At 43.7% G+C, this 26,446-nt stretch overlaps 1 protein-coding gene across 1 annotated transcript in view; it reads right to left on the bottom strand.

Annotated features, from left to right (window-relative positions):
• LOC138296372 (proepiregulin-like) overlaps nt 1–25,876 on the bottom strand; it is a 203,679-nt gene extending 177,803 nt beyond the window's left edge. Inside the window, exon 1 of the mRNA XM_069235448.1 lies at nt 25,355–25,876. Within this exon, the coding sequence (XP_069091549.1) occupies nt 25,355–25,394 (40 nt within the window). The 5' untranslated portion in view covers nt 25,395–25,876. The remainder of the gene's footprint in view (nt 1–25,354) is intronic.
• Between the last annotated feature and the right edge of the window lie 570 nt (nt 25,877–26,446).

The raw sequence follows: 26,446 nt of genomic DNA, 5'->3' as shown, positions 1-26,446 counted from the left end.
TAAACAAATGCTTGGACTGGTCACAGGTGTTCTTTGACTCACTTTATTACCGACTGCAATTAGATAATAAGCTTCAACATCCCGAAATGGGACGCACAAGTCCTGACATTTCACATTTACCGGAATACTGCAATTAAACATGATTTTAAAAATGCTGGCTAGCACCACGCAATTTCCTGGACAGGGAGAATAGAAACAGCCCTAAGGAGAAAGATGGTCGAAGCCTATCCATCCTATTTGTAGTTTGAGTTGACAAGTTGTAGTTTTTGGAGCAGCAGACAGCTTCTTCTCAGTACTATGACTCACCCCAAAAAAGGTACATATGCTTCAATTACTTACTGGAAATGTAATTCCTCCAAATGCTTCTTATGCACAGATTAAGTAGGTATGTAAGAAGCACCGAGCCTTCAAATAAAGAAAATATTTACAGGTGCTCCCACCATACCAACTCCTCGTTTTCGTTGACTCAAACCTTCCTATGCTACGTTGACCTGGTCTGAAAAGGGTGGGTGGGATAGGCTAACCCAGGTAAAAGGAGCATTTAGAATAAGTAATTGAAGCATTAACTTTGCATGCTGCTTATGCCCTGATTAATTAAATATTTGAGACCTAGCAGGCAATGATAAGACCAGGACAACAGAGACTCAATGCTGAACAAAATGATGAGTTATTTGTTCTTCCTCTATTAAATCATCAACAATAAAACCGTAGAACCACAGGTATTGCAAATCTATGTCTCCTAAAGTACTCTATAGTGTCAGATAAAAGTGTATGCGGAGGCCCTTGTTGCAGCTCCGCAAATCTCTCCTAGCAACGCACCCTGACCTTTTGCTAAAGTTGCTTACGTGTCTCAAGCCGATCTACCCTAAATCCTTCAAGGGGAGGAACACCTGCTTCTTTGTAGGCTAAGGCTATGACAGATCTTATACATTTACTGTCTATTAATGTTGAAGGTTCTAGTCTTTCCTTGACAGACCCAAAATACACAAATAAGCTGTTAATGCAACAAGCACTAACATCTGCTAATCTCTCTAGATAAATCCAAACAAAAACTTCATGCTTCACATCCAAACAGTGTAGAAGCTCTTCCTCGGGAGTTTGAGAATGTGGATGGAAGATGAGTAGGACAATCTCCTGTTCTAGATGGAATGGAGATTTGACTTTGGGAACAAAAGGTGTCCCCTTTTGTAGTAAGATTCTATTCTCAGCACGATGCAGAAAAGGGAAACTAAACAAGAAATATCTCAAAGCCCCTAGCCTTCTTGCAGATGTGATAGCTGTGTGAAAAAGCTCTTACAAGTTAAACGTTTTCCATTATTCGTCTCTAGAGGTTCAAAGGGAGATGATTTAAATGCCCAGAGGACTAGCAGTAAATCGTTGGTGGGACACATAGTTTTTTTCTAAAGGGCAGATGTTATAAAACGTTCTAAATAACCTCTTAACTAAAACCTGATCCTCCTCTAAACATCCCCAATAACTCCTAAAAGCATTTATTGCTGCCAATTGTATCCGAAAAGAGGGCACCTTCAAATTAAGAGAGAAGCCATCCTTTAAGAATTCAAGGATATACATGAGCTAGGTGAGCAGGGGTACTTGCTGCATTGCTAACACCATAACAAAAGTGTAGACCAATGCCTAATGTAGGAAGAAGAGTGGATCTTCCTTTAGCAGCCTAGATGGAGCTCACTTATCTCCCTGACAAACCCATGGTCAGCCACCCTTCACTTTCAACCTCCAAGGCCTTAGCTTCAATATCCTGAGATGATGAATCTGAAGCAAGGGAAAGGTGAGAGGAGATAGATGGATCAAAAGGAGCCAATCGCTATCAGTTTTTAATGTCACTGTCAGAGAGAACGTGGAACGAGGCAAGGCTATAGCCATAAAAATCACGTCTGCCCTCTCTCTACTCACCAAGAATCTCAGAAGAAGAGGGAAGGGGAGGAAGCAAATCAAAGGCCTTCTGGTCAACTGCATGACACTGCATCCAGATTCCAACCCCATCTTCCTCTGTTCTTGAAAAAAAACTGGAAGCTGTGAATTCCCTTGAGTGGAAAACAGGTCCTCCACTGGATAACATAATCTGCAGCCCAACTGGTGAAGCATTTGATAATTGAGACAAAAGTTGTTTGATGGTGGGCAGACACCCTATTAAAGAAGACGAGGAAGAAGAGAAAGGTGTTCCTTACAAAGGAGCAGAACTCCAACATAAAACTTCAAAGACCCAGACCCTAAATTACATTTACTGTCTGGAAATGGACTATAAGAAGGGGAGGTTGAGACCCTAAAATCTTGCCAGCCAGATGGGCTGTGTGAGGAGGGGAAGCTCTGCAAGACTTCCACCTGTGACGAGGACTGGGGTCCAAGGCTTTCCAGTGTCCTAGCTGGGTGAGGGGACATCACTCATGGAAACCAAGACCACCTGTCCTGGAGCTTGGAACACCAGCATCTGCCTGCTTTCCAAGGCTAGTGTGCCCTGTGTGGGAGAGGAGAGCGTTGGAGGGAGAGAGGGCCAGTCGGCAGTCCAGGTGTGAGGAGATAGCTGCTACACCGATTGGGTTGTTGCCAGGGTGCAGATTACAGTTAGTGACCCCTGTAAGCCATGAAAGGGCCACTCTGAAGATAGCCATGAGTGGTGTGCCATGTGGAGCCTTTGTGGTGCTGGTTGTAGTGATCTCATATGCCAGGAGGGGCCGCAGTGAAAGTTACAGCCAGATACTAAGGGTCAAAGCCTTTGCAGTGCCTAGTGGCCACTCCGTATACCAGGAGGGGCTTCCGTGGTACAGACTATCGTGTGGTAGGAGCCCACCTTGGCCAGTAGTGTTAAGGCAACACTGTATGCCACGAGGGCTGCAGATACCAAAGTTGCTTTGAGGATCAGGTTGTCGTCTGAGAACTGTGAGCAGCGTGACCCGTAGATCGCTAGGAAGCATTGAGGATAGTGGCTGAGTTGCCCCCGTGAGGACCCCTAGCCAGGAGCCTCGGAACCAGTGCTTAATTTGTAAGACAAGAAGTGCCAGTGCTCAAGGTTTTGCTCAAAATCCTGTAGTAGGCACTACGTATATGCCCATTTTGATGTTTTCTCTCTGTTCTGGGTGAAAGTCTGATGAAGAAAAATAGGTAACGGTCCTAAGAAATAAGTGCTGGTAGGCCCCACCTTCAACAGCCAGTTCAACTTAGGCACTGGATAAGTATATCTAATCTATCTTTCTCTCATGCTCACGGGCATCAAACTCCCAACTAGGTTTAGGCTACACAAACACCGGTAGATACATTCATATATACCCAGAAAGTGCCAGTGCTCACAGGGTATCAGATGTAAACCTATCTACTCAGTAACAGTCGGTTTCGGTGAAATGGAGAAGCATGTGAAAAAACAAACATTGCTACACAGTAGAGATGGCAATAATTTCAGGCACAAGAAAGAATAGCTGCACAGTCTGAAATTAAAGACAGGAGCAATTTCAGGAACTCAATAGGGCTGCAATCCCAGGTATATAAGAAGCAGCGCACAAAGGCACCAGAGATGAGTTCAGTCTCACTTAGCAAAGGTGGCTGTACTCGTAGGCGTTGGAGATCTCTCTACTCTCAATCACAAGTGAAAGAGACACACCCAGACGCTGCAGATTGCAGCACATTAACCATTGTTGCACTTATAGGCAGACGAATGCACTGGGAAGCACTAGAGATGACCTAATTGCAAGCCTTGCTAATGATTTTGTACCTTTTACACAATAACGCAGATAATTTCTCAAAAGAAAATATGCCATTCAGTAAGGGGGCAATAACTTGTATTTATGTTTAAACATCACAAACAAACCTCAAAACATCGAAATGGTACAAATAAGTAAACTGAAAACTTGGAGGCTCTGACTCGACTGTTGTATCAGAAGGTGGTTAATGAAGGTTATACCTAGGAAGAGTTGGGAAGGAGGAAAAAGGTCTGGATCATGAGTTTCAAAATAATTTATACAATTACCTTACCTTTGACAACAGTCAAACTGGACAAGACATGCAGATCACTAAAACGAGGGTAAACGCTTGGGTGACACTGCAACATGCTGATGAAGCCCAGCCCTCACAATTGGAGGTCCACTACTCCGAAGAGCACCTGTACCAGATAAATATGCAGGTCCAAAGCAAGGGCGAAGTAGGCAAAGCTGCTGGAGAACAAGTGGAAGGGAAGCGAAAAGAGCCCGTCAATATGCTCTGGATCAAAATGCATATTCTTTCAAATGATCACATAAAACTGCAACAGACTGATTCGGAACAGGACTGCATGTATTGCTGGGCCCAGGCAATGCACATGCAAAAGGCAGAATTGATTATGTATGGCCTGCTTCAGCTGGATTCAGTTCAGTGCGTGCAAGCTAGTAAAAGTTTGCTATGCACTTTTCATTTACTGCAAGGGCACATTAAGTTTGTCTTGAGATCCTGAACTTTCCCATTCTTGTTCCCAGCTCACCCATCAGCCCGCCCTCAACTGTAATCATCCAGTAGGAATGACATGCTCCTTGGCGAAAGGCAGGCGTGCACAACCGACATCACTAACGTGATACAGTTATCATGCCTGGACTTGGGTGGTCCATCCTCTGAGACATACCAGGAAGACATCCAAACCAAAGGAGATCAGTACTACAAGTCAATTTATTTTTAATAATTGCTGGACCCACAGCCCAGTGGAGAAAAATTAAATAGAGTCGGCCCTGTCAAATAAGTGCCAGTGCTAAGCACTGGAAACAAGCGGCCCAAATTCAGCACTGATCGGAATCCAGTCTGGCTCTTTGAAAGGGGTTCTGACATTATGGTTAGATCTTCAGATGTTGGTGACCAGAAGTGCAGAATGTGTCCTACTAATTGTCGTAAGTGACACTTTCTCCAAGGGACCAGGACGATTCCTTGGTCATAATGTTCTCAAAGCGAGCCTGTTTCAGACTCCCTTCTCTGGAAGTATTTCTAGATTCACACACATTCTGAACCATGCCTTAGTAAATATCTGATCCTGGGCTGAAGCTTATGAGGAAACGGTGAACCTTTAATACTTCCAGTGCCCTCACCATGAGTTTCTTTCATCGTCTTGTAAGAAGATGACAGTTTCAGACAGGCATCTAGGTATGGCCTTATGGAATTTCCATGTTGATTTAATATGCCCATCAAAGGAGCCATCACCTTCTTGAAAACACATGGAGATATCTTGAGGCAGAAGGGTAGAACCTTGAATGGTACTGCCAGAGACCCATAGAGAACCTAAGAAACAGCTGATGCTTCGGATGGACCTGGATTTGCAGGTTTGCATCCTGTAAGTCTCTGGTTGTTGGGAAGACCACTTTTAATACCAGTTGAATTAACTTCTTAACTTCTGCAACACAAGCATTCAGAAATGAGTTGTTTTAATCAACACATTCACATTCTTAAGATAGAGTATTGGTCGGCACTCTCTTGAGACCTTCTTGACTAGGAACAGAATAGAATAGGTTCCTTCTCCCCTTTCTTTGATTGGCACAGGAATAATTGCTTTCTTTGTAAGTAACTTCTGAATACCTAGCCACAAATATTCCCATTTTTCTGGAGCGCAGCCTGTTGTTGTTCCGTATAGCGCAAAAACTCAGAAGAGTCCGTTTCTACATGTACTGCTTCTGACAAGGTCTCAAGATCTCAAACTAGCCACTGCAATGCATAAATGGTGTAAGGAAACCATGTTATTAGTTGTGCTGGATGTGGGGCGTGCACAAGTAATAGGTGCACATTTACCCTTTCACTGAGAACTAAACAACCCATTGTAGCGCTGGACCCTCTCAAGGAGGCGGCCCACCTCCACTGTGATGTCAATGGGTGTGATGGTGCTCCTAGTTTTCCTTTGCTTGTGTGGGGCCCTTCCACTGTGAGGGGTGCGACAGCGCCCCCTCTCCTGCTTCCTGCATTAGGGGCCTGTGAATGAAGTCCCAGGCCCCTCTGTTGTAAATGACACACTGGGGGATGTGGTCCTCGGGCCCTCCTGAACACTTGGGCAACGGGCACCATGCACACCCCATTCCATAGCATGAATAATTATTAAGCTTGTGCCAGGCACCAGCTCTACCCAGGTGTACTATTAAAACTTATCAGAGGTCAAAAGACACATCATTTACAGTTGAATATCTCCGGTCCCATTAAGCCGATGAACATAATCTTGGTCTCATTTTGCTCCTGGTGGCAAGCCCTAGCAGCCTGTAGTGGCCCACTTTTTAGGAGCTAGTTCCACTGGGTCCCTGCACCAGCTTTTCTCCTTTTCTTTGTTTCTGGTGCTACTCCACTGTTGCTGGGACACATAAGTTCAGATCTTTTCCCAACTGGTCGTCAAAGGGTGTAAAAGAACCATCCTCACTGGTCCTCGAGAGACCCACTGTTCATGGGATCAACTGTAGACAGAGACCGTAGTCCATTGGGGCACCACAGGGATTGTCCTTCCAGCTGTCTATGGCGTTACTGCCTCCCAATTCCAGTGTCTAACTCTCTGTCTCTCCATTGTGCAAGAGCTTTTTAGTGGGGATGAGGAGTCCTAGATGCCAGAACCATCTGGTAAATACTAGGGTGCCACATCACCCTCCAACCATGTCCAAACTCTCCTGCAAAGCATGATGGGACAATCCAAAATCACGCTGTCAAGTGGTCTCTGTGCACTTCTTCTCTGGAGCCTCAGCTCCAGCCCTTGCTGACACCACTGCCAGGGACTTTCCCACCAAAAAATCAAACTGGACCACCTCACTCCTATGTTGGCTCCAGTTGTCTGTGCTTCCTCCTTTGTTCCTCGTCCTGGGCTGCCTAACCCCTGGTACAGTGTGACAACTAATTAACAGATGCTGATTTTCTTCCCCTCCCCTTCATCCTCAGGAGCTGTGGGAAGCACTGTTAAATACTCCTTTTGAAAGGAGAGGCCCGCGTTCCCTCTGCTGAGGGGCACAGTAATTAACTTGACCCAGCGGAGTCTGAAAAGGTCTGGAATCTGATCGTAAGCTGAGTCTAAGAAAAATGACAATTCAGAATGACCTATAGGGTGTACAGGTAGGTTCTTGGGACTTGCATATTCAAATTTGCCACACATGTTCCGTCCCAGTTTGACACTTTACTGGACTTTGTAGGCCTACAGGAAGTGAAACTGCACTTTAATGCAGATTTCCCCCATGTGTATAATACAGTTCCACTGGAGATGATCCAGTAAACCCTACTGACTTTACCTGTGAGTGCCCACTAATATTATGAGCCATACCCTAGGTCGACATCTAAACTTGCAGAGTCCACTCTGCAGCAGGCTATCAGTGTGCAACTACTGGGCTGGGCATGACTGTAGTTTCATGCAGCTCTCACATGTGTCACATGTGTTTACATATAATCAGCCAAGTACCCCTTACCATAACTGTGTTGCAGCAGCCTTATTTCAAATGGTGGACGTGGGTGGTAACCACACACAGTCAATCTACCATGTGATTACTGTGCGAGAGACACAAGTATTGAGACTCACCCACAGTAAAAATCTCTAAACCGGGTGATCAAAAAGCAAAAAATCCACATGGATTAAATGTGCAGAACCCATTTCAATACATGTGGAATATGTAGCAGCTTTTAGGACCAGATCATTTGACTCAAACGATTTACTCTATAGGAGTGCATCATCAAGGCTGATGGCTGTTCTACCTATTAGATGAGCCAGAATGGAAGCAACCTTTAATGTCAGAGGAATTATTTCTTTGCCTTCCAAAAAGGTATAGGATTTCTGCAGAAATCTTGGCACCGAAGCTTGGTCAATATCCCTCCTTTGCCTCAAGATCAAATCACTGATTCTTTTATGAAGTGGAAGTCCTGAAGTGGGTGAACGTGTGTACTGAGGAAACAAACCCTCCTCTTTCTCAGGCCCTGGGCTGCCTCATAGCTGGGATTTTCACAAATATGTTAAAAAATCTGTGGCAACTCCTCTTTAGCAAGATATTTGCTGGCAGTAGTAATGTTTGGTTCTTCAGTCCCTGAATCAAGAGCAGGTTTAGAAGACTTTTCCACAGGTCGTTTCTTTTTTTCTTTAGACAATGCCTTACTAACAGCCACCTCAATCCTCGCCTAATAAGAAGCTGTCCAGAGCACCTGACTCACGGGGGATTTCATTGCACGTCCTACTCTCCCTCATTAAAAGATGAAGAAGAGGATCTTAAATTCTTCCTCTTTTACACTTATGTGCCCTCCATAATGCTAAAAGAGTATCACTACACACCCTGCCCAGTCCACCACCACTCTTTAAATAGTGTTCACAATCAATAGGAGGCAAAGAACATTCAAAGCTGTTCTACAAATGTTGTTGTAGATGTACACAAGCCTCTTACTTGACTGTCTGACACACTCAGCTTCCACTGGAAGCTTGCTATCAACCTTAGCTGCAGCTAGGAGATGTTGAATCCCAAAAGCAGAGAATATGTGTATTCACTAACTTCCAGTCTGGGACAGAAAGACAGAAAGTTCAGTTTTCCATACCAGCATTGATAGGGAGGCTTCTTCAAATTCAGCATTGTAATACCTAAAAGCTTTGTGGTGGCCATCCTCCAACTTTCTGCCAGCCTCCCTCTATTTTACTGACCCTGTTTTTGCTGGTTTTAGGACTCTGCACACTTTACCACTGCTGACCAGTGAAAAAGTACATGTGCTCTCTCTCCCAAACATGGTAACACTGGTTCCTACCCAATTGGCCTATTTAATTTACCTGTAAGTCCCTAATAAAGTGCACTACATGTGCCAAAAGCTCTACATTAAATGCTACTAGTGGGCCTGCACCACTGATTGTGCCACCTACATTTGTAGCCCCTTAACCATGTCTCAGGCCTGCCATTGAAAGGCTTGTGTGTGCAGTTTCACTGCCACTTTGATTTGGAATTTAAAACAACTTGCAAAGGCTTAAACTCCCCTTTTCCTAAATATGTCACCCCTGAGGTACGTCCTAGGTAACCCATAGGGCAGGACGCCATGAAAGTAAAAGGAAGGACATGTACATTTGTGTTTTACATGTCCTGTAGTAAAAAACTCACAAATTAGTTTTCCACTGCTGTGAGGCCTGCTCCTCTCATAGGCCAGTATTAGAACTGCCCTTATATACTTTTAAGAAGTAAACTCTGATCTGAAAGGAGTAACCCTATCATGTTTAGTATGGCTAGAATGGTAATAGAAAATCCTGCTTACTGGGGAAGTTGGATTCAATATTACTATTTTAGAAATGCCACTTTTAGAAAGTGGCCATTTCTCTGCACTTACTGTCATCTGTGCCTTGCAGCCTGTCTGCAATCCACGTCCGGTCTGTGCTGGTTGACGGCTCCCTTTGTGCATTCCTCGCACAGGACACTCAGTCACATCTGCTTTCATCTGCATACTGAATGGGTCTCCCTGGGCAGGAAGGGTGGAGGGGCTCTCTCTTAAACTTCAAAAGTCAGGGGACTGCCCTCACATAAAGGACTGATAACCCCCTACAGGGATCCTGGCTGACAAGATTGTGCTGATAGGGGAACTTGTGCACTTCAAAACCACTCTTTGAATTTCACCCCACTTCAAAGGTACTTTTGGCTATATATACTGGGTCTCAGATCCCACCAAATCGGACACTTCTGGATCTACACCTGGACTCTGTCAGAGGGACTGCCTGGCTGCCCGAAGGACCCATCTGGGCTGCTCTGCTGAGAAGAACTGCTGCCCTGCTTGTTGCCCTGCAGCCTGCTGGCCTCTTACTCTGCTGGAAGGTCTCTGCCTTCCCCAGAAGTGCTCTCCAAAGGCTTGGATTGAGCTTGCCTCCTGTTCTGAAGTCTCAGGGCCACAAAACTTCACCAAATGGAAGAAAATCACCTAGCATCGGAAAACCGATGCAAAGCCTGCAGCAATCGACACAACACTATCCTCATGGCTAAAAATGTGCTACACGGCCTACCGGATCGATGCAGCACCTGCTCCTTCTTACCAGAGCCTCAAGGATTTTCAACACATCATCCTTGGGAATCAAAACATCCCTGCATCACAATGAGGAACCAAGGCTGCGCTCTTGGAAATCGAAGCATCCCTTTGCAGTGTTGAAAGAAACAACACATCTTTTGTGCTGAGACGGAAAATTCAACACAGTGCCTTATTTTTCAATACAGCTCCACCTCTGCGGCCCCCGTGCATTGTTATTGTTGATGCATCTCAGATACTGTGTGTTACAAGGATGCAACCACTGATTCTTAAGGATTGAGATTCATTTGAATCTTTAAAACATGATATCTCGACTTGTGCACATTGGATTTTTGTTATTTCTATTTTATTTTATTCAGATAAATATTAACTATTTTTCTGCACTGGTGTGGAGTACTTTTTGTGATGTTTTCACTGTGTTACTGTATGAGTTATTGCATAAATATGTTACACATTGCCTTCTAAGTTTAGCCTGCCTGCTCTGTGCCAAGCTACCAGAGGGTGAGCACAGGATAATTTGGATTGTGTTGTGACCTACCCTGACTAGGACTGTGGTTCCCTACTTGGACAAGGGTGTATACCTCTGCCAACTAGAGACCCAATTTCTAACTAGCATGTCTGCCAAAAGCAGATGGCTCAGGATGACTCCTTGTTGGCTTTTTTTAAATATTAAATATATTAAAAAATCATTGGCGGCTCTTGCGGGTCAGCACCTGCAGCCTGTGCCGCAAAGGAGAGGATGTGGTGTGATGACCAGAGCTGCTGACTATGGAACTGCGGAACCAGGTCTGAGTCTCAGTGTCGGATCAACATAATGTGATTCTGGGCAATTACTTATACTCTCCCTGCCTAAAAAAGGAAAAATGAATGTGACCTTGTGTAATGTAATTGGTGCTCATTTAAAACACTCCAATAACTTCGGAGTGAGTTTGCACCCCATAAAACTAAAAAAATATAATCACACATGACTAACTTGCCCATGCTAGCAAGTGTCTGGTAAATAAGTAGTTTTAGCAAGCTAGTTTTCCAATGAATGTTCATGTCTGCCCATTCATCAGATATTCTGGCATTTACATCTGAAAGGCTATCTCTGCCCTCTCACCAACTGGACCAATTAATCCAGGTTTGCCTACAAGAAAAAAGGGAGAAAGCCAGGAACTAAATGCTGTTTTGCCTTTCACATCTGATGGCACATGATACTATCATATATTTTTGTGCTTTTTTAAGCCAACAGCATGTAGAGATCTTGCTTTTAACTATTTTTTTCATTATGACATAGGGCATATGATTTCATAACCTGTTTATGCGTGTTTTTCTCAACCTCAACCAATAGAATATTGAAGTTTTGATTAAACAAATTCATTATGGGATCAAAACCCTAGCATGCAAAATGTTGTTGACTAGAATGCCAAAGTTAGTTGTAGGTGCTATGGATGATATGGAATCACTTGTCAGCTCTTTTAAAAACTGTTTGTTTTACTTGGGAAACTAAAAGTAATCTCCCATCACATATTTTACAAGAGTCCACGCTTTCACTCACATCATGCATCAAAACAAGCATTTACAATGTGGATCTTTTTCATGCGACGCGGTTTGCCTCAGAGCTTGTTGTTAGAATCTTATTTTATGTGTGCCATCTTTTTATCTATGTTGGCAGTGTCTCCTTTTGTGGTCTGTGATTTAGTTTGACCACATGGGCAAGTGGAAGGCAACCAAGACCCTCCCAGGAAAGAGGAAGAAAAGTTTAGGGTTTATCTCCTGTGATTCAGAGGACAGACACCCCCAGCTAACACAAAGCTTGAGGACATTGATTTTCTTATTAAGGAGGTCAATCACTCTTGGGGGGTGGGGAGGCACAAAGCATCTAAAGGTAATCTGGTGGATAAAACTGCTCCAATTTTGTGTTACTAAACAAAAGAGCCTATCCCCCAGGCCCAGCTTTAAATGGATCAGTTCAAATGCATTACTGACTAGCAAGCCATTGGGGGCCACTGCTGACAGGCTTTCTGGCAAGAATCCCAATACGCATGCAGTAGTCCAGCTGGAGCCTGTAATCGTTTGCACAAATAGGCATTTAGTCCTTGGGGACACCTAATTGTGTAGTGAATCAGATGTGGGGGAGCTGTGGGGAAAGAGTGTACAACAGATGATAACAATCAATAAGAGTGGCAGCTCCACTGTGTGCTTGGAACTGGGGTCTGATGGAAAAGAGGACATGCTTAGTGTTATTACATTGGTTAAGAGGCTACAGGTAATTGACCTGTGATCACAGTTAGTGGCTTTAGTTGCCTTGTTGGTGGAAGTAAAAAAGCTTAAACATACCAATTTTGCACCTAGTGCTAAGGCTTCCACCAAAATGCCTATCCACAAGTGTACCACACTAATGCATGACCAAAATAAGTGGAAAAATAGTAGCATTAAATCTGGTTATTCTTTGCACATAGCACGCAACTTGGGCGTCAACCGAACTCTGAGCCACACCCTACTAAGCATCTGTTACGGGCACCCCTACTAGCTCCGAGTAGGTTACAGGCACCACTTGAGATCCTACTTCTTCAATTATGGTCAGTAAAGAATAACCTAGAATAGACCACCACAGCCCTCCTTTATTCAAAGTGAAAGGGTTCCACAGCAAGGGAGGGCAAATTCTGCATTTTGTACAAAGGTCCCAAAACTGTCTAAGGGGATTAAGGAGGATGAGGACTCATTAATAAATAAATGCACCCACTACATAAGATCTGTAGGGAAATTTTATACCATAATCCGCTCAGACATCCTACATGTCAGAAGACTTCACAATCAATCTATCCATGGGAGAACTCACATTTATATTGAGATTAGATTGAAATATGTTAACACAATAGAAGGGCTTGTGGAAATTGAGCTATGTAAAAATCCCCCGGCTAGCACTCTAATGTTGTTTAAACATAGCACACTGCACCCCTCCGTCCCTTCTCTCACTTCTTGTCTCCCTTCCTCCAATAAAGACCTGGGGACATCAATGGTGTCAATGGTGTATTGACTCAGAGAAAGGTGCCATCCCACATTAAGTACAGTTGAAGAGTCTGCTTGTCACTGAGCCATAGCAGCATGAAATCCACCTTAGAAGTTTGGATTTACCTTATATATCTCCACTACCAGAGCTACTCATGTTTTCAAATGGTATGCAAACTAAGAAGTTATGTGATATAATCACCTTGTCCTAGACATCTGTCTCCTCCAAGAAACTTGGAGCTCTGGCCCCATACATAGACCAGTATAAGTTCATTTTTTGTACCCACTAGCTCTAAAGGGAAGCGCTGCCCTTCAGGTGCCTTCTCATTTGGATTTGTACTTCTCTGGATGCTAAATTGTGTTCTATTCCCATTTCATCCCCTGATACTCAAGCTATAACTATTACAAGGGAGAACAATCATACGATCTATCTGTATAATGTGTACAACCAAAGGTTACGAGAGGGAGGCAAAACACCGACATTGAAACAGCTTTGGGCTCACATGGAACAATTTGACAAACAAGACTTCGTAATTATTGTCGGAGATTTTAATACCACCTTTGAATCTCTTGATAATAATAGCCACTCACTTACTGAGGTGGAGGATGAGGAATGGGGTGTTTCTGCATTAGACCTGTGAAGTGAAGGACAAATGTATGATGGAACAATGCATGCGCCAACCAAGCATGCCTGAACAACGCGGTTGGAACAATGACTGTGTTGTTTCCACAAATGCCTTTACCATTCATGCCTTTACAACGATTTTTCATTGTAAATGCATATCTAGTAAAGGCATGTGTGGAACGGCATGCTTGGTTTACGCATGCCATCCCCCCACCCACCCGAAAAATACAACTAACCTGACCCCTCACCCACCGTAAAACTACCCCGACCCCCCACCTGCCCCTAAAAACTATCCCAATACCCTCCCACCAACCTTGAGCCCTAAAACCTACCCCAACCACCCACTGGCACTATAAACAACTGACCGGACCCCAAAAATAAAACTACCCCGCCCGAAAAATAAAATTACCCGACCCCCCACTCACAGTAAAAATAAAACTACCCAACCCCCCCTACCTGCCCCTAAAACTATCCCAATACCCCCACCCACCCTGAGCCCTAAATCCTACCCCAACCCCCCACCTGCCATAAAAACAACTGACCCACCCTAAAAATAAAACTACCCTGACCCCCCAACCACAAAATAAAACTACCCCAAACCCCTAACCCCCAAAATAAAAGTACCCCCACGCACCACCTACCCCTAAAAACAACCCCTATACCTCCAACCCACCCTGAGTCCTAAATTCTAACCCAATCTCCCATCTACCCTAAAAACAATCAACCGCCACCCCTAAAAATTAAACTACCCACCTCTAAAAAAGAATTACCCTGACCGCCCCAACCCCACCCGTAAAAACCCACCCTAAAAACAAAATTACCCTGACCCCACCCCTAAAAACAAAATTACCTCGAACCCCCACCCCACCCCTAAAACCTGACCCCATCCGCTCTAAATACAAAATTACCCCAACCCTGCCCCTAAACCACACCCCCAACCGCCCTAAATGCAAAACTACCCCAACCCTAAAAACACACTCCTACCCACCCTAAATACAGAATTACCCCTACGCCCCCACATCGCTCCTAAAAACAAAGTTACCCGGACCACCCGCCCCAAAAACAAAACTACCCCCCCAGCCCCGCTTACCTGACCGCGTCCTATCCCAATGCTAACTCCCTTTTCCTCTGCCTTAACCACGCATGTGCGTTGTTCAGTATATGCATGGGTAAGGCAGAAAAAAGTGTGTTGTTAACGCAAGCGTGGTTCCGCTTGCGTTAACAACAACGTTGTGGTTCCGGCGTCATTGTTGATTATGTTTACAGCGATGGACGGATGTAGCATACCAACTACTTTCATTCACACAATTTTATTGCTTGAGGGCATGAAATGGGCCCACTAAGTCTGATTTACAAGCACTTCCCACCTATAATCGTACTAATCATGCCAGTAGGATTGATTATATACTGATTTCTCTACCTTTGAGGAGTCTTGTATAGATATGAAGATTGTCGTTGGGAATTACACTGATCTTTACGCCATCCACTGTACATTGACCAACCTAAATTAACATTCAGCACACGTTTCACTATCACTTTCAACTGGTTTGAACTCAATACACGCTGACTTAGTGGGCTTAGTAAGGCCCTTTTATATGACTTAGTATCTCTAAATAGTCAAACAATTTCACAGGATATAAACCATATCTTAACTATCCACAAGCAACTGTTTAAATTATTGGGGACATGCTTCTCACAAAGGGTACCCGAGGCACCCAGGGACAAAACAACCTAGTAAAGTAGCTAGCACATGGTACAACAAAGACTGCAGGAGTGTGAAAAATGAACTGCGCCAGGCCTTGGAGGGTGGGAATGCTGAGTCCATTAGAAAAAAAAGGAAATTATACAAGCAGGCCCAGACCACAGCGTGTTGCAGTTTGGATACTCAAATCTGAGAAGATCAGTACGAGGCAGTTATAATGAAAGATACTATGAAATGTTGACGATTGGTAGCCAACAGGGGGCAGAATGTCAGAGATTTTTTGGCAAATGCCATCCACGCTGAGACTTGGCACAAGACCTTTTGAGATTTATATGACACATCGTCAGGGTCGGCTGTAGAGGTTTGTGCCCTGTTATACCTTTGGTTAGAGCCAAATTCACCCTCTCTAACTATAGAGTTAAGTGAAGAAATACGTTAAGGACTAGGGGCAGCTGCAGAAAGAACATCACACAATTTTCTCACACATACAGGACAGGTACAACACAGGTAGCCAAGAAAATAAAGAGTGAGTGTCAGACATTAAATAAAGAACTGTTGTATAGTTTTCCTACTCACATATAAACACAGAAGGAGTACAAAACTCCTGCAATAAAGATCAAAACCTACTATAGAATTACCATATAGTCATATACTTGTATAGGATGATGAATGCTTATCTATCTAATGTGTTATGTTTTATCAGTGTGTTCCATATCTTGCACTATAAAGCATTCAAGAGTACTAATGGCCACTGGTTGCACAGTCTCCTAGTTATAAATTCCCTAGTTTGGATTAGGTTATGTCACTTATGTCAACGTCTATGTACTCCCTTTGTTAACGGTCAGACCTATATTAAAGTTTCTGCGGGTGAGCTAAAATGTTTTTACTTGGCTCTCCCTACCACATGATTAAAAACAGTACGGCTGAGCAACAGACCCTACTTCCCCTTTTCATCGAAATGTGTTGGTGCTTTGGGCTCAGGCTTTTTCCACAGGTATATAAGTATCTCATCACATCACATCAAATATTGCAAAACAATCCTAGCTTTATAAACCATGTTCACCAGACTCAAAAGGAGGGCAATAGGGCAGGCCTTGCAAGATTCTGTTGGTGAGGCTGTCAGTATGGCACATCTTTCCCAGGGCAAGTCATTGCACTAGAACAAATCATGCCCAGGCTTCCGAGCTACACTCTCAGCTAAATGGATGTGAGCAGCAGCAGTGCTTAGACTTTGAGACTGAACTATAACCCACTACCAAAGCACCTCCTGCCTTGCTGCAAGCACTAATAGGGCAGTGGTCATGAGGTGATGACCATCTAATCCTATAATTCTAAGCAGCTCCATCTGTGTTCCCTCCGATCCTGAAAAGCAGTGCTAGAGCCTTATGGGAATGACTCTTGTTGCAACTTTGACCTCTACCTGTTCTGGAAATGTTAGAGGCTGCCATTCTATTTATAACTGAGGTACGAACTTTTACATATAATAGTGTATTTTGGATTGTTTCCTATTAGCACCTTATTTTGTATCACTGCTCTGAGCGGCACCTTTTCTGCTGTGACAATTTTATTAAAAACACATGAGGCAAGAAAGATGTCTTGTTTCCTCCTATATACGTCCTTTCAATTTTGTAGCTGGAGCAACAATCCCAAACTATTTCATGGTGCTTTCAAATGTGGTGATCATGACAAGGGAGGCAAAGTGGAAAAAAGTAATTACTCAGGATCAAACAATTTAGTCATGCTTTGAAGCTGGTACTTAAACCAGGTCTTCTGTTTAGACATTGTGCAATTCAGATCCTGGATGGATATCACATTCTTTCTCCTTTCTGCCCTGATAAAAATGTTATTGGCGACTCAAGAGGCAAGTGGTTTGTCTTATGCCTCCTATGCAAAGCCTTTAGTGTTGACATAGACGGAACTTTAAGGTCTGTCACACCATAAAAAGAGAGGATTTTGTACAGTGCACATCCTGAGCTAAATTATTTCAATTTGGCTCAAATGTGGTGATCGCTGAAAAGGAAGCAGACGGAAGAAAAGTAATTGCTCTGGGTCACACAGTTTTGCATGAGCCTTCAAATGATCCTTTGTGTTTTGTTATAAAATGGGGCAACAGCAGTGGAAACACTCCATCTTAATTGAAGAGCTTCCCCTTAGGCAGAAACAGTCCAATTGTCTCTTTTGCAGAGGAGCAGTGCAGCTAAGGCAGCATCGACACAAGCAGATGAAAATCAGCCAAAAGCAGCGCACGCTTTAGTTCCTCGTGGAGTAGGGACAGCATGTCAATAGTAAACAAGGTTCCCTCCCTCACAGAAGGCAATAACTGCAATTTTCCATTTCCTCAGGACAGATCCAGCATCACAGAGGTACACACGTTTTAATTGCCCAGAGAACATGAACTGTTGAGGCATAAGTGACATGTAGGTTACAGGCAGATATCTGGAACTGGTGCTTAGTGAATGAATATGTGAATTCTGACACTATTCTCACTTAGGTGATGTTCCATGTCAGGACCGAAAATCCTAGTGTAGTCACTCTTAAACTTGTTTTTATTGATTCTTTGTTTTTCAATGTATTGAGAAATTGCAGTAACCTAGAAGGCCATTGTTATTTGGACAGCCTTGCCACAGCCTATGTAACTACGCTCTAGAAGAGCACACAGGTAGCAACCTCTTTGCAATGGTTTTGAACACGTGTGCATCAGGTTGTGTGTAATCCCAGCCTTGGTGCTGCACCTGTTGAAAATGTTGAGGGCCATAAGTTTTAGAAACGATTTGTCTCACTGGAGCTTCCACTCAGCAGCAACCCTGAAGGTCTGTGCCCCAGAAACACTACTAAAACAGAATGTTGGGGGGAATGGGAGGAACTTAAATACTTTTCTTTATTTGTCAGTATGTCTATGAATCCCTGGGATCAGTGGTGAGGTGCTGTGGCTGGAAAGCCGTCTAAGCGGCCTTAGGGAGCATCTGGTGAGTACCAGGGAGAGGAGAGCAGTGGGCAACAAACTGTGGGCCGCAGCCATTCGTTTCTTATCACACATTGAGAACACTGATCTGTCTATGTATTTAAAGTGGCATGACTGTTGATGTGTGAGTAGGAGACTATAAGGGCAAATAGAGCAGGGACAGGGGTACAGGCCCCATCAGTCCAGACCCACATGGTCAGGTTTTTCTGCAGAAAATTATTGGTAGTTTAAGCTAACCCAGCCGGTCCAGGTCAAGGAGCATCTGCAACAGGAGACACATAAAACAGGTACATTTGCGGCTCTCGCCCCATTTATGGATCTTTAGGGAAGGGTATAAGGGGAGGGGTGGGAAGCCTGTGTTTTTTTTCAATTTGACTTGATCACATGGTGTCTATGTGACGGTGGACAGATCTCAATTAATAAGTAATGGGACGAGAAAGGGCTGAGGAGGTAACCAGTAGCACAGAGAGTATTTGATATACCATGACTTTCATCTTTGAGTTACACAAGTATATAAGGAGGCACACACAATCTAGATATAAAAACAGCTGTCAAAATGATTCAGTGAGCTGAATGTTTGCTGCTCACATATGTGATCATCTGCTGGTCACACGCTGCAATCCCTGCACGTCTACTTGGCCTTTCAGCCTTTTGACATTGGAAAATTAAGTAACATTAAATTGGATAGTAGTAACATGTTATTTGGAGAGCTTATAAATGTTGTAAATATTCTGTGGAAGGCTACATAAAAAGAAAGAAGAACGTTATTATTACACAGATTCACTGGCACAGAAAAATGATTTCACCCTTATAAATTTGTTGACAGGGCCCTTTGCAAAGTTTTGTCGACTGACTGTCTCAAAGATGAAGATGAAGGGCCTTATTCACAAACTTAATTTTGAAGTATATAAAGTAGTACTACAGTAGCACTACCTACTTATGAGTAAAAATTAATTCACTAACCTAGTGGTGGAGAGCTCCACCTCAACTTTCCCATCTTTTCTGGGTGAATGCATGTTAGATCTGTCAGCCTTTAGGTGGTCTTCCACCAGACATTTTCCCTGACTCCTCTATTTTTTTGTTGTACTTATTTTGTTGGCCTTGGGACTCTATGCACTTTAGCATTGTTAATCGGTACTAAAGTCTGTGTGCTCTCTCCTTTAAGCCTGGTAAAATTGGCTTACACTCAGTTGTCACATTTAATTTACTTATAAGTCCCTAGTAAAGTGGTACTACATATTCCAAGGGCATGAAAATTAAATAAGTGGGCTTGCAGTACTTATTGTGCTACCTACTTAAGTAGCCTTTCAACATATCTCAGGACTGCCATTGCAGCTAGTGTGTCCCATTTTAAACTTCCATTTGAACCTGTCAAAATAAACATTCTACCAGACCTAAACCTTTCTTTTCATTAATACATATAAGTCTCCCCTAGATTAGGCTCTAAGTAGCCCAGATGGCAGTGTGTAGTGTATTTAAATGTTGTGTTTTTACTACTGCAGGTCATGCCTCTCCCATAGGATAACATTAGGTTAAATTATTACATTTAATAAATTATAACTTTCAATTAGGAGCAGTAAGTGATTTTGAGTTTGGTGTCTATGGAATTGTAATTTAAAACCCTGTTTAATGGTAAAGTCGGATTGTTAGAAATGGGGCTCTAGTTGGCAGAGGTATACACCCTTGTTCAAGTAGGGTCCACAATCCTAGTCAGGGTAAGTCACACACAATCCAAATTATCCTGTGCCCACCCTCTGGTAGCTTGGCACTGAGCAGTCAGGCTCAACTTAGAAGGCAATGTGTAAAGTATTTGTGCAATAAATCTTGCAATAATACAGTGAAAACACCACAAAAATACACCACACAAGTTTAGAAAAATGTAAGATATTTATCTGAGTGAGTTAAGGTCAAAATGATCAAGATTTGATAAGTACAAGTTGAATTATCACTTTTGTAATGATAAGAAGAATCTTAAGTCTTTCAAAAGCAACAAGTCTCTTCAAAGAACAAAGTACCTGGTATGCGTCGAATTACATGCACTCAGACCGCAGAGGAGGGTATGCGAGGAAAATGAAGGATGTGCGTCGGATTTCCGGGCACACACAGACAATGAGTTGATTATTTTCCATGCGGCACGGACTTTGCAGTGAATTCTGGCAGGCAGGCTTGTATCCTCTTTGTGATGTGGGGTCTTTTGACGCCCAAGGACGATGGGTGGAAATCCTGGCCCTGCAGGACAAAGTCACAGATGCTGGGTCAATCCGGTAGGCGATGCGTCAGAGTTTCTGTCACACGGCAGGCACTGTGTTGATTCCTCCCGCAGGAAGTCAGGCTGTGTAGTTCTGGCTCAGCAAACTACACGATCCAGTGGGCTGGGCATCAAAGTTCCGGTCGCAACGCTGGCACTGCGTCGATCTCCACTCAGGGATCAGGGCAGCATCATTACAGTTTGGCGATCCGGTGATTCTTTCACCGCTAGGCAGGCTGTGCATCGATTCCAGCAGGCTGTGCATCGAGTTTCATCACACAAGGAGTTCTTTTGCAGAGATGTATTATTTTTGGCCCTGAGGCAAGCTCAATTGAAGCCCTTGGAGAGCACTTTTCAGCAGAGCCAGAGGTCAGCAAGGCAGCAGGGCAACAGCAAGGTAGCAGCTCTTTACAGCAAAGCAGACCAGGTGAGTCCTTTAGGCAGCCAGCCAGCTCCTCTTGGCAGATTGCAGGGTCTGGTGCAGAGTATCTCTCCTCCCAGGAAGTGTCTAAGATGGTAGGGTCAGGGACCCAATTTGTATACCCAAAAGTGCCTTCAAAGTGTGGTTTTGAAGTGCACAAGGTCCTGTTCAGTACAACACTGTCTGCCAGGGTCCCAGTAGGGGGTTTAGCAGTCCACTGTGTGAGGGCAGGCCACTGTCTTTTGAAATGTAAATGTTAAGCCTTCCACCCTTCCAGCCCAGGAAGATCCATTCAAAATGCAGATGTGGGGCGGTGTAACTGAGTATCTTGTGTTTGTGGTTGTCTGGGTGAAATGCATAAGGGAGCTGTCAACCAGCCCACTCCAGATGTGGATTGGAGACAGGCTATAAGGCACAGAAGGATTGTAAGTGCAGAGAAATGCTCACTTTCTAAAAGTAGCACTTCTAAAATTGTAATTTAAAATCCAACTTCACCAGTTAGCAGGATTTTGTATTACCATTCTGGCCATACTAAATATGATCTGTATACCCCTTTCTGATCAGAACCTAACACTCAAACAGTATATGAAGGTAACCCTAATGTTAGCCTATGAAAGGAATAGGCCTCACAGTAGTGGAAAATGAGTTTAGGAGTTTTCCACTACCTGGACATATAAAACACACAGGTATGTGTCCTGCCTCTTATCTATATAGCACCCTACCCTGTGGGTTATCCAGGGCCTACCTTAGGGGGTAACATATATGTAGAAAAAAGGGAGTTTATGGCTTGGCAAGTACTTTTTACTGCCAAGTCGAGGTGGCAGTGAAACAGCACACCTAGGCCTTGCAATGGCAGGCCTGAGACATGATTAAGGGCTACTTATGTGGGTGGCACAATCAGTGCTGCAGCCCCACTAGTTGCACTTACTTTGCAATCCCTGGGCACATGTAGTGCACTGTACTAGGGACTTACAAGTAAATTAAATATGCCAATGGGGTATGAGCCAAAGTTACCATGTTTTAAGGGAGAGAGCATATACTTTAGCACTGGTTAGCAGTGGTAAAATGTGCAGAGTCCTAAAACCAGCAAAAACGAGGTCAGAAAAAGAGAAGGAGGAAGGCAACAAGTTTGGGGGTGACCCTGCAGAGAGGCCATTTCCAACACGATGTTAAGTCACAATCCAGAAATTGCCGCTTTTAGAAAGTTGATATTTTCTTGCCCTAGCCATTTGGTGCTGGCTGCCTGTACCCTGGGTCACATGACTAAATATAGCTGGCATTTGGCATGTGTGTATTGCTGTCAGACAATGAGACAAAGTGCAGTTGGTATTGGGAGGATGGGCAATCTCTGACTTGATGAGGGTGAGGAGATGTCACCTACCACCCTTGCACATCGCAAAGGCCCTGCCTAAACACACTCACAAAGATTTTTACACTAGTCTTTTGTGACCCCAGACAATCTGGGGCCAGGGCAGAGAGGCAGGAAGTTCCACACACCTCTTTGCGTGGAAGCCTCTAGAACCTTCTCCTACTTGAAAGTTGACAGCGGATATAAATATTAGACCCTAAGAACCAACTCTTCAGTATATGTCTAGACCTGTGGAAGATTCAGTAGGATTACTGTGTTGCTCTGCAAGAAGGACTTCTACTCTGCTGCCCTGCTGCCCTCCTGTCCTACTGTCCTGCTGCCTGAGAGAAAGGACTGGACCTGAATCTTGAACCCAGGCCCACCAGAGTGACTCCAAGGGCTAGTTGGCTGACCTCCTAATCTGACCCTCAGGGACAGAAAAGGCTCCACCCACATTGAACCCTGCACCTGGACTCAGTCTGTTGTGAGTCTTGAACCCCAAGAGGTGCCACCTCAGACCTGTGGGCCTGAAGGTGCTCTGCTAGCCCAGTTGTGGTCCTGTGGGCAAAATTGAGGCAGTGCGATTCATTTCCTTACAGTTGCTCCCCAATGCTGGACTTTGCATTACATCCCGCAGTCTCATCTGATCCATCGATGTGTGATGCATCCTTGAAGCAGACTTTCGCATCACAAGCATCCCAGCTTCTCCAGAATCCCCTGCGCACCATGGATCCTTGACACAGGACTTTGCATCACAGATCTCTCATCGATGGCATCCTTGATGTTGATGCAGAACTCTGCCTCACAGCCTCGCAGCTCCTCGGAACCATCGCTGCACAACATCTTTGACAAGCGATCTTGCAACGCTCTACAACCAGTATTTAAGGCACTTTGTTTTACAGGCTAAACTTGATACTAGTTTCCGAACTGTGTTCTATCGTGGTCGGTCAGAACTTGTGATTTTTGTTCCAGTCTGGTGTTTCCAGATAACCAAAGCTGGTGCTTTGTGCTTATGGACCCTATTTTTACTTAAATCATTGAAACTGCATATTTTTGTTGTTTTGTTGTCAAATATTTTGTTAAATTTTACTCTATTTTCCTAAATTGGCGAGGGATTTTTCTTGTTATGTATTTTCACTTTATTACTGTTTGAAGTGCTGCATGAATACTTCACATATTGCCTCTAGGCTGACTGCTTGTGTGGAAGCTAGCAGAGGGTTAAGGCCAGGTTAGTTTGGGTGTTGCTTGTGACTTCACCCTTACAGAAATTGTGTTTTTTAATTGAGTAGTTTTTCACTCCACTCAACCAGTAACCCCATTTCCAACAACTACATGTAAATATATAATTCTGTAATAATTCTATGAAGGATCAGGGAAGCTGGTAGGAAAATGGGGAATAATTACTTTAAAATGGGTAGGTTATGGGAAATTTAAGGAAAGGTTTGACAACACAAAACAAATGCCGATCAAAGATTAAGACCACTCCAGTTCACAAAATACACTTCTAAAGCTACTAAGCCCTAATTGTATCAAAATAGGCTTTAGTGTAGTCCAGCCCAACCTTACAGTTAAGTCAGACACCACACTTGGCCAACCGCTGATACTGCAGCACACTCCAATAGAAATTAAGGCAGCCAGGAATTTAAAATATCACCCCTTATGAACTCATTTTAAGTTAATTAACTAAGTTCTACGTTGAAATGTTGTTTCTTTGTGTATGTATGTGTGTGTGTGTGTGTGTACATGCTAGTGAAAAAAATTGGTATAATTAATTATTTTTAATTTAATATATATTTAAAAATACACTTATTTAAAAAAAATATTTTAAAGATATTTCAAAAATATAAAAAGTATACATACAAAACCTGTGATCAAGTTTACCACACATTAAAGAAAAACAAAATGTTAATGAAACGGAGTTATCTTACATTATTGTTTAGAAAATATTTATAAATTAAATTATTATATTTAAATTATGCTATTATGTAATATATATTTACTAGAATGCATGTGCTTATTTTTCATTTTAATATTTCAAGCAACATATTTATGTTAAAAAATTATTTTACTTGTATAATGTCCACTAAAATAGTTTTAATTATTTGTATAAAAAATAAACGTTAATACATTTCCCTATCCTTCCCATAGGGAGATCAACACCCCCGCCCCCTCCTCCTCCGTGGCAGAGATCTCAAACAACAAATGAAAGTTACTAATTGTAAAAACAAATCTCAAATTCAGTCCTAGGTGACTCCGCCTCCCTCACTGGAGGGGTGGCGAATATAAATATACCCCTAGGATGAATTGCGTCTCGGAAATGCTGACTAGCTAATAAGTGGAGAATTACACCTGAGTATAATAGTTGACCTCTCTAAATTAGACCCCCTGGACTTAGACTACTGCACTGCAGGCATCTAAACAAAACCCCTGAATTTATCCTACAGATAAAAGGGCCAGTTCCCCAATGTTAATCGGTATAGTCAGGCTGTTGCTAGTGATTTTGGTTAGAAGTTCTTCGTTATAATTAGGTCTCTCTGGTATTGTCCTTCTTGCACCCAAGTTTCACTGAACCTCACAACCGCATGCACTAATAAGATTTGCATGAAGATAAATAATTATGTGCGACATTACAAGAGACGAAACATGCTTTCTCCAATTTTATGTATTTGTATAAAGCGCTAAGAATACCCAACTGAAAGAGAGCGCACCACCTACGAGCTATTAAGAACACTTAAGGATTCATAACATTAGGACAAGTTACACAGTGAAAGTTACTGTCAGAAAGGAAGACAGTCTGCCTTATTTATTAGTACACATTCAACTTTAATCGAAGCAGAATACAAATTGCACTTTAAGTAAGGTAGGCTCGGTAATTTAAGCGTTCGCTGCTGGCACCTGTAGTTGACTTTCACAGTCTTGCCAACATGTAAGGCCAGCTCAGTCATTTATCCTTTCGTGAACGATAAATCTACGGCCATTAAAAAGAAAGGTAATATGTTCAGAACTTGAAAACTGACAGTTGGAATTGCTCAATACATAATTTAAAAAAGCTAATACCAAGCCTCGCTGCAGGATCCTAGGGGGTCACGAGCAGAAAGTGACTTACCTCCGAGAAGGAGGAGGGGGTGAGTCAGGCGGCACTTCATCCTGGTGGTGCTGACAGTTATTTCACAGGCTGCAAGGGTGCGGGCTGCTGCTGCAATACGCGCCGGGCTGTCACTGGGGTGTGTGCTGCACAGCGGGGAGGAGCATGGGGACACGGCAGTCACTGGTCGGCAAGGGCCATAGCTAGGATCACTCGCGGAATGTCACGCTGTCACAGACGTATAAGTGTGCGCGAGTATGACCAGGCGACACTCTGTGGGGCCGAGGCCGCCCCCAGGAAGATATGTGTGACACCTGTGAACGAGAAATGTACTGGTCGTAGGTGCAAGCAGTCTTCCTCTTGTACGCTGACACCCGGTCGAGCGCGCTGGCTGTAGGACAAGTGTAAGGCGTCAGTTGGAGCAGTTAGTGTGGGACCCCCTCACTAGAACGGCGACTCGGATGCAGGGGCAGGTGAACTCTGCGGGAGCTCGCGAGGAGCCTTTCGGCAGCTGGGGTGCTGCTGCGGTTGTTCTCTCGGTAGCAGGTGGGAGGCCCTGCTGCCTTTATATCGCGAACGGAGCGCCGCCCGCATACATGCAAGGCAGTATCATTCGCATTCCTGGCAGAGGAAGTAAGTGCACAGGAGCGGGCATGCCGGAGCTCACGGCACCCGAGGGGAGAGTGGGAGCCGAGCCGCAGCTTCATCTTAAAGGTGATTTACGGTATCGGCGATACGGTGTACCTGCTTTCAACCCACCCACGTGCGGCCGCGGGCGCTGCTTGCGTGGTATCAGCAGGACTCTCGCTGCCTGAAACTTAGTTTAATAACCCCAAACCTGGCTCTAATGCGAGCTGAGCACGATACCTTGACAGGGTCGGATTTGGACCAAAAAATAAGACCCGGACACCAAAACAAAAGTTTTTAACTTTTGAAGATACTGGGTGAATATTTTGCAATGTATTGGAGACTGCACGCATTTGTGTTAGCTGTAGGCAAAGTTTGTGGTAAAATCAGAAAAATCATCATTAAAACCAGTCCACCTGGCCAAAAGAACGGACCTCTAAATGCTGAAAAACCGGCCCACATACTGAGCTGTCAAATAATACTGCC

This window comes from Pleurodeles waltl, chromosome 1_2 (assembly GCF_031143425.1).
Source record: "Pleurodeles waltl isolate 20211129_DDA chromosome 1_2, aPleWal1.hap1.20221129, whole genome shotgun sequence".
NCBI classification, from domain to species: Eukaryota; Metazoa; Chordata; class Amphibia; order Caudata; family Salamandridae; genus Pleurodeles; species Pleurodeles waltl.
This window is presented reverse-complemented; position numbering and strand designations above follow the sequence as displayed.